The sequence below is a fragment of the Bombus vosnesenskii genome, unplaced genomic scaffold (assembly GCF_011952255.1).
Source record: "Bombus vosnesenskii isolate JDL3184/JDL3185 unplaced genomic scaffold, Bvos_JDL3184-5_v1.1 scf7180000013263, whole genome shotgun sequence".
Taxonomy (NCBI): Eukaryota; Metazoa; Arthropoda; class Insecta; order Hymenoptera; family Apidae; genus Bombus; species Bombus vosnesenskii.
The window spans coordinates 3,859,337-3,873,661 of NW_022882923.1; the positions used below are offsets into that span (position 1 = coordinate 3,859,337).

The 14,325-nt window shown below is 34.7% G+C and overlaps 1 protein-coding gene across 1 annotated transcript; it reads left to right on the forward strand.

Annotated features, from left to right (window-relative positions):
* Positions 1 to 210: 210 nt before the first annotated feature.
* Positions 211 to 1,264, forward strand: LOC117232415. The gene is made up of 2 exons (XM_033491765.1): positions 211 to 750; positions 868 to 1,264. The coding sequence occupies exons 1-2, from the start codon at positions 735 to 737 to the stop codon at positions 1,209 to 1,211; spliced, it is 360 nt and encodes a 119-aa protein (XP_033347656.1). The 5' UTR covers positions 211 to 734; the 3' UTR covers positions 1,212 to 1,264.
* The last annotated feature ends 13,061 nt before the right edge of the window (positions 1,265 to 14,325 follow it).

The window sequence follows — 14,325 nt, forward strand, 5'->3', positions numbered from 1 at the left end:
TTATCCTATTAATATTCTTTCAAATAAATAGATAAAAAATAACGAATTGAATATTCTTTGAAATGGATAGATAATTCATGAATTATCTATCTCTTTTTTTTAAAAGCTTTATTCAAATATCGTTCGGAATAATTTTTAAATGTACATATATAGATAATTTAATATTTATAAGTCAATACAAGCTATTAATATTAATCTTCTTTCAGGAGTTCCCTTTTTAAAAATTCTGTTTTAAAAGGATCAATATTGCATAATACGTTTAATATAATCAAGTTACCTTCTACGTGGAATCATACAGAACTTTGAAAATGCGAATGCGTAAAGCCATTAAAAAGAGGATTGAAACTTGTTTAAAATGAAAGGCGCAGATACCATATTTCCAGCAAATTAAATCACAGGCAACTTTCAATATGAGATATGAACAAAGAATATCGTTTTATAGATAACGATTCTTATATCTCTATCATAACAATATTGAAACCTCTGAATTTCCCACGAGAAGAATTTATTCATTTTTTTTTTTTTTTTCACGTAGGAGACCAAAAATCTCCAACTCGCAGTTTAACTGAACCTTATGCAGTAATTTCTGTGAGAAGAGATCTACCAAAAACGTTCATAAGGAATTGAAACATCCCGGGGCACATTATTTGAAGAAGCTGTCGCCATTGTAGCTAAAGTAGAAGGAGAGACGAGAAACAGTTCACCAGTTTCGTATGTGACAAGGAATCTAGGGAATGCAAGGACATGCTGGTACGTTTCTCAACGGGAACAGTATTCCCTCGATTTTCAGACTGAACGTACTTTGAGAAGAAAAGGTAAGATATGCCTTGACACACTTTAACGTAACCATTTCTGTGGCGAGAACAGACCGTACCGGAAGCCCCCTTAGGGAACTCCCTTGCAAGATGCAGGGAGTCCAAGTTTGCCAACGTTACTTGCTACTTCCGGTAAGGAAGAACGCGCCTGGACTATGGAACTGCGGGCTTGAAGGCAAACCGTCGGGCGGGGCTACATTGAGAAACGTATTTGTAAACATACATCCTACCCATGAGGCTCGAGCAGCCCGTGTCGCAGTAAATCCCGGTACATTAATATTAATGCGTCTTCGGCATGTACAACACACTCGTGCCTTCTACTCAGCTGGTTCTCCACATCGCAGAAAGCATGAGAGTTCAACAGAGTTTACAGCACCAACCGTGTACGGAACCTGAACCTCCTCACAATATCTGCGTTCCGTCTGTCTCGCTTTCATCTCGCAGTCTCGGGTGTTACGCCTCTCACTCCGGGAAAATCAGCTTAGTTTTTTATTCACGTTTGTCACGCTGATTCTTCGCGGTCTCGTTCAAAAGTGTTTTGGAATTTTTGTGTCTTTGAAGCGAGTAATAAAAGAAATGATATGCACGTGTAATTAGTTCTTTAGATTCGTGGTAGTTTTGAAGTCTTTGATGAATCTTTTAATCCCTTTTGTTTGTAACATAGATGAAACGTGCTCTATTTCGCTATATTTTATTTCTGTACTTTGGATCCATTTCAACCTGTTGAAATTACACACTTGAAAAAACTTTTTCAAAGGAATATTTGCAGCATTCATGTTTTATGAATATACTTCATCTTTTCAGCAGTTTTAAAAACTATCAAAATCATGCTTCGGAGAGCCAAGCTTAGCTTTTTAAAAATTTAACTGGTTAGAAATATGTCTGAAAATATACGATCAACGCAGAAATGTGTAATAAAAATACATACGAAAAGAAACGATCAACATTGGTCATTAATGACAAATGTTCCCTTTCTGCCTTTATGTTGGCACATTACAAGAGAGTTTGATGAAAAGGCCGGGGCCATTGTTGAATCAAGGAAGAGTGAAAGGTGACGTGCGATAATAGAATCCTGTGGAATAGTAAAAATACCGCATTTGCGTCAGTTAGGAAAGCAGAACAATTATACAGGTTGGATGACTGAGTGAAAAGAAATTGTAGTAGCAGAATTATTGGAAATAAAAAGAATCTACTTTATTTGAACATTTGTGAACATTTCTCATAAAATTCCCAATTATCAATACCCAAATATTTCATCTCAATCTTCTTGGAAATGAATTTAAATGCTTTGTACAAATGTGGTATTTCATTAAATTACTTCATTTTATTTCCCAATATTTTCCGAGCATTAAGAAGCATTTTCATGCGCGAACATTCATTTATCCCTTTTTATCAACAACTAGCAATTTTCCAACATAGAATGCTCACATTTTTCGACACATAAAATTCCAATATTTCTCAATGTTTCTTCGTACGTTTCTCGATGGAACATGGACCATCGTGATGCCGTTCCACGACACGTTTCCCCTTGACTCGGGAAAATAATGATCACGCCCAATGGCGTGTGAACCAGTACCACATCTCAACATCTTACGTCTAGTATTCCTGTCTTGGAAACTCCATTTTGGAACAATCCTTTCAGTATACATCGTCACGGTAATCTCGTTTTATCAAGTCAAATATTATTCCAAATTTATATAGACATAAGTTTACCAATACTTGTACCAATGTGTACTTTCCTCTAACGTCTTGAGCTGTTAGCCTTCTTTCATACTGAGATACACCTATAAGATACGAGTCCACAGATCTTTTACAAAATCATATTGGTGAATATATAATTTTACAAATTATAAGATATGAACTTCTTTTCTGTAATTTTACAATCTTATGCCAAATAGGCAAATCATCTGATTTATAATTTGTTAAATTGACTATAAGTTGCTTGAAAAAAAAAAAGAAAAAAGAAAATGATTAATCGAACAGAATGTTATATTTGTGTAAGACCACGATCCGATTCCAAATTGATGGGACTATTATTGTAATATTGATATTAGCTCACGATTTCAAATGGGATAATTCCTAAAACGTTTCGATAATTTCTTAATGGTTTTTCCAAATCTAGTTCATCTTTCACAGGATGTATCTCTCACGTGAATGGAAAAATTCGATACTACATTACGTTTGTGGCCTGTATTCGACAAAAATCTTCATACAAATCCATCGCGATACTGTATCTCTTAAGAATCACAATATGCACATTCCTGTATAATACAGATATCATCGATATCCAATTGTCTATCATACGCATAGATAGCTACACGTCCACATATGTCCATCTATGAAGGTGCTCTAACATTCAACTAATCCATCTTCGGAGACATTAAAACGGATAAATCAACAGCGTAGAGTGGCTATCACATAGGTGCTGGAACACTCAATGTGGCGTAATAATCGACCATGTTAAAAGTCCAGCGTGTTGCTAGGTTTCGTGTAGAGATTCCCATGATACACAGAGCCGATCAATATCGTATCAAGATCCAGCATTCACCGTGTTGTACCGTGTGCCAGTGCGAAAGAGGTAGATACATCGTTCTAACACGTACGCTTCTACGTAGGTAGCACGTTATTAAGAGGTCTAACCATATCCAGTTCGCAGAGCGTGATTACATGTGCGAGCCACATTCGCTAGTAGGTGTATGTATGGGCATATGTGGGTAACGACACGATGTTCGACGTTAGGACTGAGGTTCCTTCAGGATGGCTCGTTATGCCAGGCAAACTGCCACGTAGAAACAGAATTTCAGTATCAGGGAGGGACGGCGAGACTGTAGCAACAAGATGTTATCACAATTATTGCTAGCAGAACTACCATCCGCAGGCCGAATGCCGTAAGCCACGTAAGGAATGTTTGGATTAGTTTAGACTCTCTGGTTAAGCCTCCCGTTTTCTGAACTGCCACTCCGTTCCTTGTCCTAGTGTTAAGAACGTCTCGACATCCTGGTATACGATATATTGCCATGTCGAGAATTAATATATTGGACGTAACGTCTCATCAAATTAACGTTTGGTAGGTTCTACGATGGCTGGAGACCGCGTTTAACGCGCATTCATCGTACACGTAAAGATTGCCTATCGTAAAGCGCACTGCCAAGCGAATATTCGTGCGCACCGTTGACAGCAAGACGTATCGTATACACGAGGCGTTTCATAAGCCCCTGTGACTATTAGACATTGAGAAATTTCTGAAGGTACAAAGCGAGGGGTATACCCATTACATGCTCATCAAAATGACGTTGTATCAACGATGATGGCGAAATAATGTTTCTTCGACGACGATCGATGCAATGGAAAGTTACCTCGCGCAAGTTTGATACTTGTACTTCTTCATAAAACGTGAATCGTCTTTGACATTAGTCTAGAAGAAATGTAAATTTCAGGGGTAATAGATAAAATTGAAGTGAATTGAGAGTTAAATTAGAAGAATTTTTATTAGTTTGCGCATTCTTTTCATGTGTTATGTAAAAATGTTTAATAAGATTAAATCTTACTTTGTATTTTGTATAATAAAGACCATTAATGGTATTTGTTGGATTTATTGTGTAATAGAATAAAAATTATAATTGAATTTTTTAATGTAATTGTTGAGGTTATTTGATGTATAAACAGAGAAACTCGTGGATAAATTGTAAGATAGAAAATATATTTAAATAGAAGTGTAATTATAAGTAAGAATACAATTTGAGCTGGTCCAGATCCACACGCTAGCTGTGTTACCCAATAACTGAAAACTCCAAAGCCAACGTTGCCTGTCTACTGTTTATGTCCTGCTTTCGTCGTAGTTTTTTGTCTATACGCTGTCGATGGTTTCAATGCTTGAGAAAACTAAAAAAACCAGATGTAGAATTTTCTTAGAAGTGGTGACCACTTCAACAATAGTTAAGTAAGCTAAAAGTCAAATCTATTTCGAATCGTTGTGGTCTTACGGTATCAGTTAAATTTAAGTCTTGCGCGATATTGAGTCTCCTGAAAAACTTTGTATTTGCTTATGCGATTGTGAAATTATTTGATATTAAGTTAATTTGAAAATAACATTCTAATTTTCTTCATCAATACAAGAATGTGTATAACAATGATGAATTTTATAATGAACAATTTAAAATCACCTCCTTCACTTCTAAGAAATTTTAATTTCAAGAGTAACTTATTATGACTTGTTATGATGAGAGAGAGCTCGAAATATTATCGCAATAATTGTACGCAAGTAAATTTAAAGCTGTTGAGCATGCTATTGCTTCATATTAAATAACCGCGATTATGATGTCATTTATAACTAGGACATCCAAGCGAGATTCTGTCAGAAAATACAATCTTCGATTGTTTAACGCGCTGAAATGTATAATCAGTTTAAAAAAACTTGTTATCTCGTGAGATTAATTAATTTTATGCAGTATATTATAATTAAATACTAATAACGTGAAAAAGTTCCATTAAGCTAATATACATTACTGTTATCACAAGAGAATCTTTTATTTAATTATTTCTTATTAGAGCTCAGAAATTTTTTGCTACTCTATTAAATATTCACTTTTAATATTTGAAATGATTTATTAAGCACACATTATATCTTGTAAATGTAGAATAATTGAAAGTTAAAGCAATGTTTTGATATTTACTTTCGTATAAATTTTTGACCAGGATAATAAAGATATATGCTGGAGTATAAAATAGATATAGATGTAACGAACATGCTTTGATAGTAATTCAATTAATATAATATAAAATCAACATAGGATACTTTGGAAAACGGGAACAAGCCATGAAATACGAAAAGATAGTGGAAGAGGATATTGAATGGCTCGTCGAGGATTATCTAACTGAAATATAAATCTCCTCTGGAGCAACAAAATAGCTCCTTTTTAAATAGAATGAAATATTTTATTGGATAAATCGATCCTCGTTATTATTCTCTGCGCGAAGATATGAAATAAACGAGAATCATTTGTGGACAATTTTTCAATTATTTTTAATAATTCGCCTGTCTTTTTTTACGTAATATCTCACATAAAAGAATGTGTGCATACGAAATACAACTTTAACGCTTGCAATACTTTTTTCAGACAATTTATTGAATTCTGTTTATCAAGTATAAAGTTATTCATTAGAAATATTTGTATTATTATCAATTTTACAGTAGTGTAGATTCTATACATAATTTTATGATGTTTAAAAAAATTGAAGTATTTACAGCATTAAAGAGAAAAGATTAAGAGAAGATTAAGAGAAACTGAAGAGAATCTTTTGAATCGTGGACATTTCTACAGTGAGTTCGTATAAATTATCTATTACTATAATAAATATTTTATACCGGGCATTTCTTGCCTTATATATATTATTATTTACGTTTAAACAACTTGTATATGTAATTTTACTGCTTGGTTGTTAATGTAATTAAGGTACTCTCACAGAAGAGCGTTGATTAACAGGCATTGTTAGAACACGGAAGGATAAAAATCTCTTTTCACGACAAACATTCGGACACCTCCGACAATAAAATAAATCTAGCGAATAAAATCACGTATTCTCCTATGATTTCTCAAGTTCAAAGAATTTCAGTTTATTTCAATTTTGAAACGCGATACAATGTAACAAAGATGCTTATAGGCCATCTCATCCTACACTATAACCTTTTTTCTTCGCTTAGATTATATTGGTGCAACTGCTATATTGTTGCGATGAATTAAAGAAACTCGATCATAGAATAAAGAAAATAATGAAAGTTCAATATTATTTGTCCCATAACCAATCATTTACGCGTGACTTCATCCGAACAGTCCCGAGCAAGGTAATCGTATTAGAAATCTTGGCGCAGAGTGATGCTGCAACCGCGTAATACTGCAAGCTAATTTTCCGCTTGTAAAATAACGGACGCCAGTATCGTAATTAATAACCCGTAAGATGATTTACGGACTTTGCGTCTAATAAACCGCGCGTTACATCGCGCCGAGCGCACGCTTGTTTTATCGAGGTAGCTTGAAACTTTTTCGCGAAATGCGAAAGTCATATATCATCGAGCGTATGCGTTCTCCAGAAGTCGGTACACTAAAAGTAGTTTCCCAAATCACCTCATAGTTTCGAATCGTTGCTTTGAATCAGTTGCCATTTAATGTACTTCAACATTGAATTGATAATCGAATAACGATAAAATCGTTTGTGCATTTGAAATGGTCCATATTTGCTTATGAAACTTTTATCGGTGTCAGAACTGTTGATGTGTAAGAGCTTTATCAAGAAACTTAAGATGAAATGATTTTCAAATTTTGCTTAAATAATGTTATATCATAAATCATTACCAATAGAATGTCGAAACCATTAGCTGTTGAAAGTTATTTATCTATATTCGTTACAATTCAAACACATAGACTATGAACTTATAATATAACATTTATTAGAATGGATACATTATAAAGTATAAAACACATTAAAATTTCAGTATGATACATACTTACTATCAGAACTATGGGCAACTAAGATATGATACTACTATACCAAAGGAATCAAAATGAAGGATATGTAAAAAGATATGCGACATATTTACAATATTTCATATATATACAGGGTGGTTGGTAACTGGTGGTACAAGCGGAAAGGGGGTGATTCTACGCGAAAAAAGAAGTCGAAAATATAGAATAAAAATTTTTTTTTAATTTTTTTTTTAATTTTTCCATCGAGACAACAATCTACAGTGAGATCCGTTATAACGAGACGTGATAAAGTGCACGCGTACCGAGTGAAAATTCAACGTCGATTTTCTCGAAAACAAAGCCTCAAACGAAAAAATTTCATTCTATATTTTCGACCTCTTTTTTCTCGTAGAATCACCCCCTTTCCGCTTGTACCATCAGTTACCAACCACCCTGTATATATTTTACAACAATTTAAAATACGCTATCGTAGAGTTTCTATGAAAAATTATGATCTGATCATTTTGACTTCTGTAGTGATTTTAGCGCTAATTCTAAATTGCCAAATTATAAGAAAAACAGAGAAAGAAAAAGCGTAAAACTATGAAATTTTCATACGAGGTTTTCTACTATTATCGGTCGGTTATAACAGGCTATACGAACAATGAAATTAATTGGTTTTCAGTCGGTTATTAATTAGCCGATCGCTGTGATAGCCAATTGTACTCGATGTGTCATAACCCAGAAAGGGAGCGGTGCAAACCGCGAGCAAACTTTCACAAGCAGCAGATCGATATTTTGACGTGGCAGCCTGCGAATTATAGTCCCGTCGTAAATCAATATCCGTCGCAGAAACTTGGTGTTTCGTTAAAGAACACAAGCTAATACTGTGCTCCGATCACATTGTTAATAATTTAACAATAACTTAGACAGCGAGGATAATTCAATAAACTCTGTCGTATAAAGTATGAATTTCTCGAGTTTATCCAGCTGTTGGTTCATCTAATCTTCAAAAGTTGAATGAAATTGGAGTTGGAGATGAAACTAAATTTACAAATTTAAAAGAACCTTTCAAGTTATAATGTTCCACTAAATGATTTCCTTGCTAATCTTTAAAAGTTGAGAGATAATCTTTTAAAGTGGAATTAAATTTACAGATTTGAAGGAGATATAACGTTATAATACTTAAATGAATAATTTCATGAAATCTTTGTTAGTACACATTTGTACAATATAATATATGCGCAAGTTAATGAATGTATAATAAATTATTTATTAGAGTGTAATTATTTATTTAAACGAATATTCAAAATACCTCGTTTCATTCTATGTATCGTTTCATATATCTTTAAATTTGTTTTTCGATATACAGCAACATTTTACTTAACCATAATATCGTTGAATTTTATTATACGCAAAGTTAGAAGAATATTCTTTTACAATTGCACTTAAAAATTTCAAGTATATGCTCCCCTCTGAAATTCATAGTTTCCAGTATATTCACTTTTGATGAAGCCTTATCCCCCAAACATTGTATCCATAAAAAAGAACTAAGCTAAAGTACAATTTCTTTGTACCGCAAGTAGGCCATAAAATAAGATGAATTCCGTGACCCGTTGACAATGAGTTGAAAAAGCTAAAGTGACCTCGATGCTTCTTTCTCTTTCACGACCGTCAGAGTATAGTAACCCTTTAACACGGCAAAACTATGCAAAACACTTTCCAATCCCCTGATACGAACATTTTTTTATACAAACAATCTGGATAAAGGAAATTAATATGATTGTTAAGAAACGAGTGCCCCTTTGAAAGCATATACGTGTCCCTTTCTTGACTCAATTATCTGAAAAAGTAAGGACAAGAACCGCGTCTCCTTTCGCCGACCCTTCGCCCACGCCGATATATTGTTTCTCTTATTAAGATGACACGGGGATTGGAAACAGGGTTAGTCGTCAGAAATGGGGGTTAGCATTTGACAAATGTGGAAATCGCGTGCGGCGCCCGCGTAAATCGAAGTCTTGGTGCAAGAAAGGCACAAGTGGCGCGGAAATCGCGTATCACGGGCAAACGCTCTTCTGGTGTACCCGACAACCTCGATCCGTGGCCGCTCCATTCTCATTTTCCCCCCCGATTCTTACCATGCGATTAAGTCGTCCGCTTCTTTTTGTCGGCCAGTTCCCTACCTACTCCGCGACATCACGGAATTTTTCTTTTGTACGCTCCGGCGTAATGTATCTGGCTGTTAAGCGGACAAAAAGCAAACGAGATCCTTCAACCTATCTAAATCGCAAGGAAAGTATTTTCATGGATATCGCGATGAAACTGCAGCAAATTTTGCTTCATCTTTATTACACGCCTGGCTTTAGTTTTAGAATATCATCGTTTAAGTTATTTGCGATTTTGAATTTTACAGCGGTGTTCGTAGCACGATTATTAACGATTATATCGTACTTTAATATTGAAAGCGGTACTTACGTTCTACGATAATATAGAGTTGTAGGAAGTTAAAATTATATTAATAACGATTATATAAATACAGAAACATCAATAGAAAACTTACGCTTACGCTAAACTTACAACGTACATTAAATCGCAATTAGTAATTGCATTTCCTTATCCCATTTATAGTTAATTAATTGGAAATTCAAAAATTTGTTGAGGATTATATATCGTTATCTATCGTAGTTTGCATTAAGCTCTAATATGTACAAAATAACAATTTGGAAGTTTTTGAAAAGAATCTATAAAAATCCAATAAATTTCGACGAAGGCGAATGTGCGACGAGAAAAGTTAATCAGGATTCGAGCCTTAAACCAGTTTATTGGAAGCTTTCGTCCGCAATTTTATCGTATGCGGCATGTGAAAATTGAACAGATTATCAGATTCGTTGACATTGATATTCTTTTCGCATTACGCTGTTCACGCAAGTTCTTTCCGAGGCCACGACTTCTGGAATGTGTACTTGAAAATGCATAATCGAAAATATGCTGAGACAAAGAAACGTTTTAAGAAAGTGTGTTCCAATATTGAACACTAATCTTATAATAAGTTTCTTAATTGAATATTAATCGTGTACTTATGTAATGAAATTAAGAGAATAATAAAAAATGCGGTTGATCGATCTGGCATTTGAAAGGTTCAATTATTACCACATTGGTAAAAACTGATTTACAATTGTTAAAGATTACAACGTATATTTTTGAAAGAAATAGAATTATAATGGAATGTGTGAGATTCTATCTCTTTGTCCTTCTTTATTGCACTTATATCTTCTTGGCACGTACAAATATTTGCCATCTCTTCAAACTTCAAGCATTTATTGGTTCCTTAGTTGGATTAGGCGCATATTTCAAAGGAGAGAATTTTGTCGCGGGATGTCTCCTTTTGCCAGCGGCTGAGTTTATGCGCGTAAGAATACGTAAGCGGAAATAGTTATTGTATTCTTGAATGCCGGTCTACGGTTTCAATTTGAAAGTTTTGCTCAGTTTCATAGCAAGAAGACTGAGCGCTCCCCCGTCTAGCGGCGAGGAAACGTAAATAAATGAATTATTCAGAACACTAGGTTTGATTATGGCGGTGTAATTATTGAAACGTGCCATTGTGTCGTATCATACACCTGTTACGCGTACTTGTTAGCTGAATTGCCAACTAATCGTATACTTCGCTCTTGTTTGAACTGATATACCTACTTTATCATCAAGAAATCACTCCAATTGCATCGACGGAGTTGAAATGTTTCACGAGCATCTCCTGTAGTTGCCTGAGATTAAAAGTCAAATGAAATTTTAAGATGTCTCTAACGCAAACTTCTTGTACAACTAAATTGACATTATTACTAAAACTGTACAAGCTGTAAGTTATCCGTAATAAAAGGTTTTGTTGTGTAAGAATACCGGGTTTGACAACAAAAGTAGTTACAGTTCTGCAAAGTAAATTTTCCAAATTATAGTGCACGCTTCAATTTAAAACATTTTGTATTCTCACGTGTTATGCATTTTCCGTACTTTTGCATTCAAATGTCTCATAAGTGGACAAATATCTACTCATAAAATAGTCTGCTCATAAAATTCAATGAAAGCTTTGTCGTAACAAGAATACAACGGTACCGTATATTGTATTAATATGAAAAATGTCAATGGTCCCGTAGTGCGGTAAGGGTTAGATTCTTTCACGCTGTCCTATTAACTTCATTGCAGAGGAAAAAGTGTAACCAACAATCAAATAAATGACTAAAATCAATGACAATCTCCAGGACTGGTAAAACGTGAAAGAAATTGCTTGCAATCATATCTAAAATCGGTTATTTGTACGAACAAGTGCTTTGTAAGAATGACAGAAGTATTTCCATCATCGACATCGTCGGAAGGATTTCCATCAAATCCTCTGGAGAATTCGTTAGTTACTTTGCTCGTTGGAAGTTCAATATTTTACCGATTGGGATAGCCAGATCTCGATTCGTAAAGACTTTATTGTATCAAGAACAATGGATCTTCGTCGATCATTGTAAAGTGTAGATCGTTGACTTTTCTGCGGCACCGCGGTTTCGCATAACGATCGCTCGTTAGCCAGGCTAATTACTCTGCTAGTGGGCGTTGGACCGTGAAAGTTCGTTAGTTAGTACTACAGGTTAGTACTCAAAGAGGTGGCATTCATTCCAGCTTCCTCCTCTCTGGCTTTCACGTCCGGTCGGTTTCTCTTTCGCAGTTGCTCCCTCGGTTCTTCCTTCTGTCCTGATTGCTGACTTACGAGAACCGCAGGTGTCGCATTTTACTCCTGCAGTTCAAATACCAACCGTAAGTTCGGCTTAAATTCGTTCAGGCCCGGCGGGCATTGTAAGAAATGCTTCGGTAGATCTCGAAATTTTCTCCTTCAGCTATCCTTTTTACTTCTTAAAATTGTTGTCTGTTCGTGAGAGAATGTTCACGCAAAGCTTATTCGCTATATATATTAAGCAAACACACAACTAATTGTTAATATACATGCTACAAAGAGTATTTATTGGAGAGCACTTGTATTTATCATAGAATTTATGTACTAATTGTTGAGAATTTTGGATCTTAATAGCCGAAATAATGGTATAGGAACACTAAATATACACTTAGAATTTATATTAGAATAGTTATATATTTATTTGATAAGCGATTTCAAAGATATTCATCGATACACACTTGCACGCGTCTCACTTTCTTCCGTACCAGACTGTTAACCGACTGAACAGTTTACATTCCTTTGTTTTCGAGACGCTGCGCACACACATACTTCCACATACTGATATTCACATACAAGTATCACTACTACGCAGCTAACCTAGTCTAGCACATAAAATTATACATATCTCAATACTAATTAAGTCCAAGTCTATTAAGTTTCAGGTCATTTGATAGTACTGTGAAGTACTTTGGTAATAAAATGAGATATAGAAGTATGTGCAAATATATGTACATTTGTCCATCTTACTTTCTCAAACTTCTCTCAATCTCCCGTTATACTCTACGGAACGTATGTTAAAACTAATAAACATTCCAGCAAAGTTCAACTAACAAACATAAATTACATTGTGCGATAGTTATCGCTTCATGGTAATAACAAGGATGTGAAGTGAAGAAGACGCATAGGAGGTCACAAAGAGACACTTCCACAAGGCCAGGGTATATATGCCAGGTGTATCATCTTCAAGTTTCCACTCGTCGTTTGATGCCATTGTTCGAAAGCAACAACGTAATATGCGTAAATACGAATGCATAAAGGGAAAGATAGAGTGCACGGACAAGTGGATTATCGTATTTTACGTAGTTCATCTTCGTTTCGGGTATCGTGACGCGCGCGTTGGAGAATATCGTGCATTCCAGAAGTTGCCGTCGTTACATCCAACGATTCCAAACGAGATGAAACTTGTGACAAGCTTCTGAATTTAATATTACTGAAAGTAACAACATTGGTAAATCTTCTTTATTAGATCGCTGTGCAGGATTTTTCACAGTCTACAGTTTATGGAGTCTATTACTAATCATATCATGCTTATTGTTATATCAATTACACCGAGTAGATATATATTTTTTGAATGTTTCACTCTATTTTTAATGATAAAGAGATCTTCAGATTTCTTAAAGTAGAAATATTTAACCCTCTTTAATTATCTACATGTAACTTTCTATATGAATATTGGACAGTATGCAATGCAATTGACGATTGCAATTGATTATTTGATTATTAGTTGCGATTAGCAATGAAATTTTTATTGCACCGTTGTGTAATCGTAATTGACGACTAGAACAGGTATTTAGTCATTAATTGGATTAACGATTATTCGGTTGTCTAATCGGCACTTGATACATATACGTCAATACATATTTGCATACGTGAAACAGAACTCTAATTGAATTTTGATTAAAAATGTACAATTGTTGGTTGACGATTAATATTTTGAACGAGTCTTATTGACGCTTATATTAAGCATTTCAAATTAAAATGAAAAATGCACACTGTATTAATCTATTCTCTCTCGCAAGCAAAATTTCCAGTTTCCCAATTTATTCCGAAATGTTTATGTGTCACGATGTTTTATAATATATTTTATAGACATCTTTCAAGCTATAGTTTGAAAATGCGCGATGAAAAATAATCAATCGGGGAATTTGCAAGCGAGAGAGTGTTTTTGTTCGGAAATTTATTGTAAACGAGAAATCACCGTGGAAACACCATCGAGATAATTGAACTTCGCCGTTGTTCGCAGGTTACAAACTTAAAATGTTAATTAGCGATCGAGATATAAATATTCAACGTGCTCGCTGCACTCTATTGAAACGGGAATAACGAACGATAGCTACGCCATCATTTAATTAGGAACTTTTAACGTTCACTATGGGACACGTCGTAATTGTTATCTCAAGAGAATCGATACTGTGAATGCTGATATCATTTTATACAATTGCGACGTCACGAATTCATAGACAACAGAAGAAACTGTCCTTCGAGTTTTGTTAATTAGTTCACCGTGAGCTTTTATGCCTCGAAACTGTATCGATGTAATTTTTAAATAATAAAATTC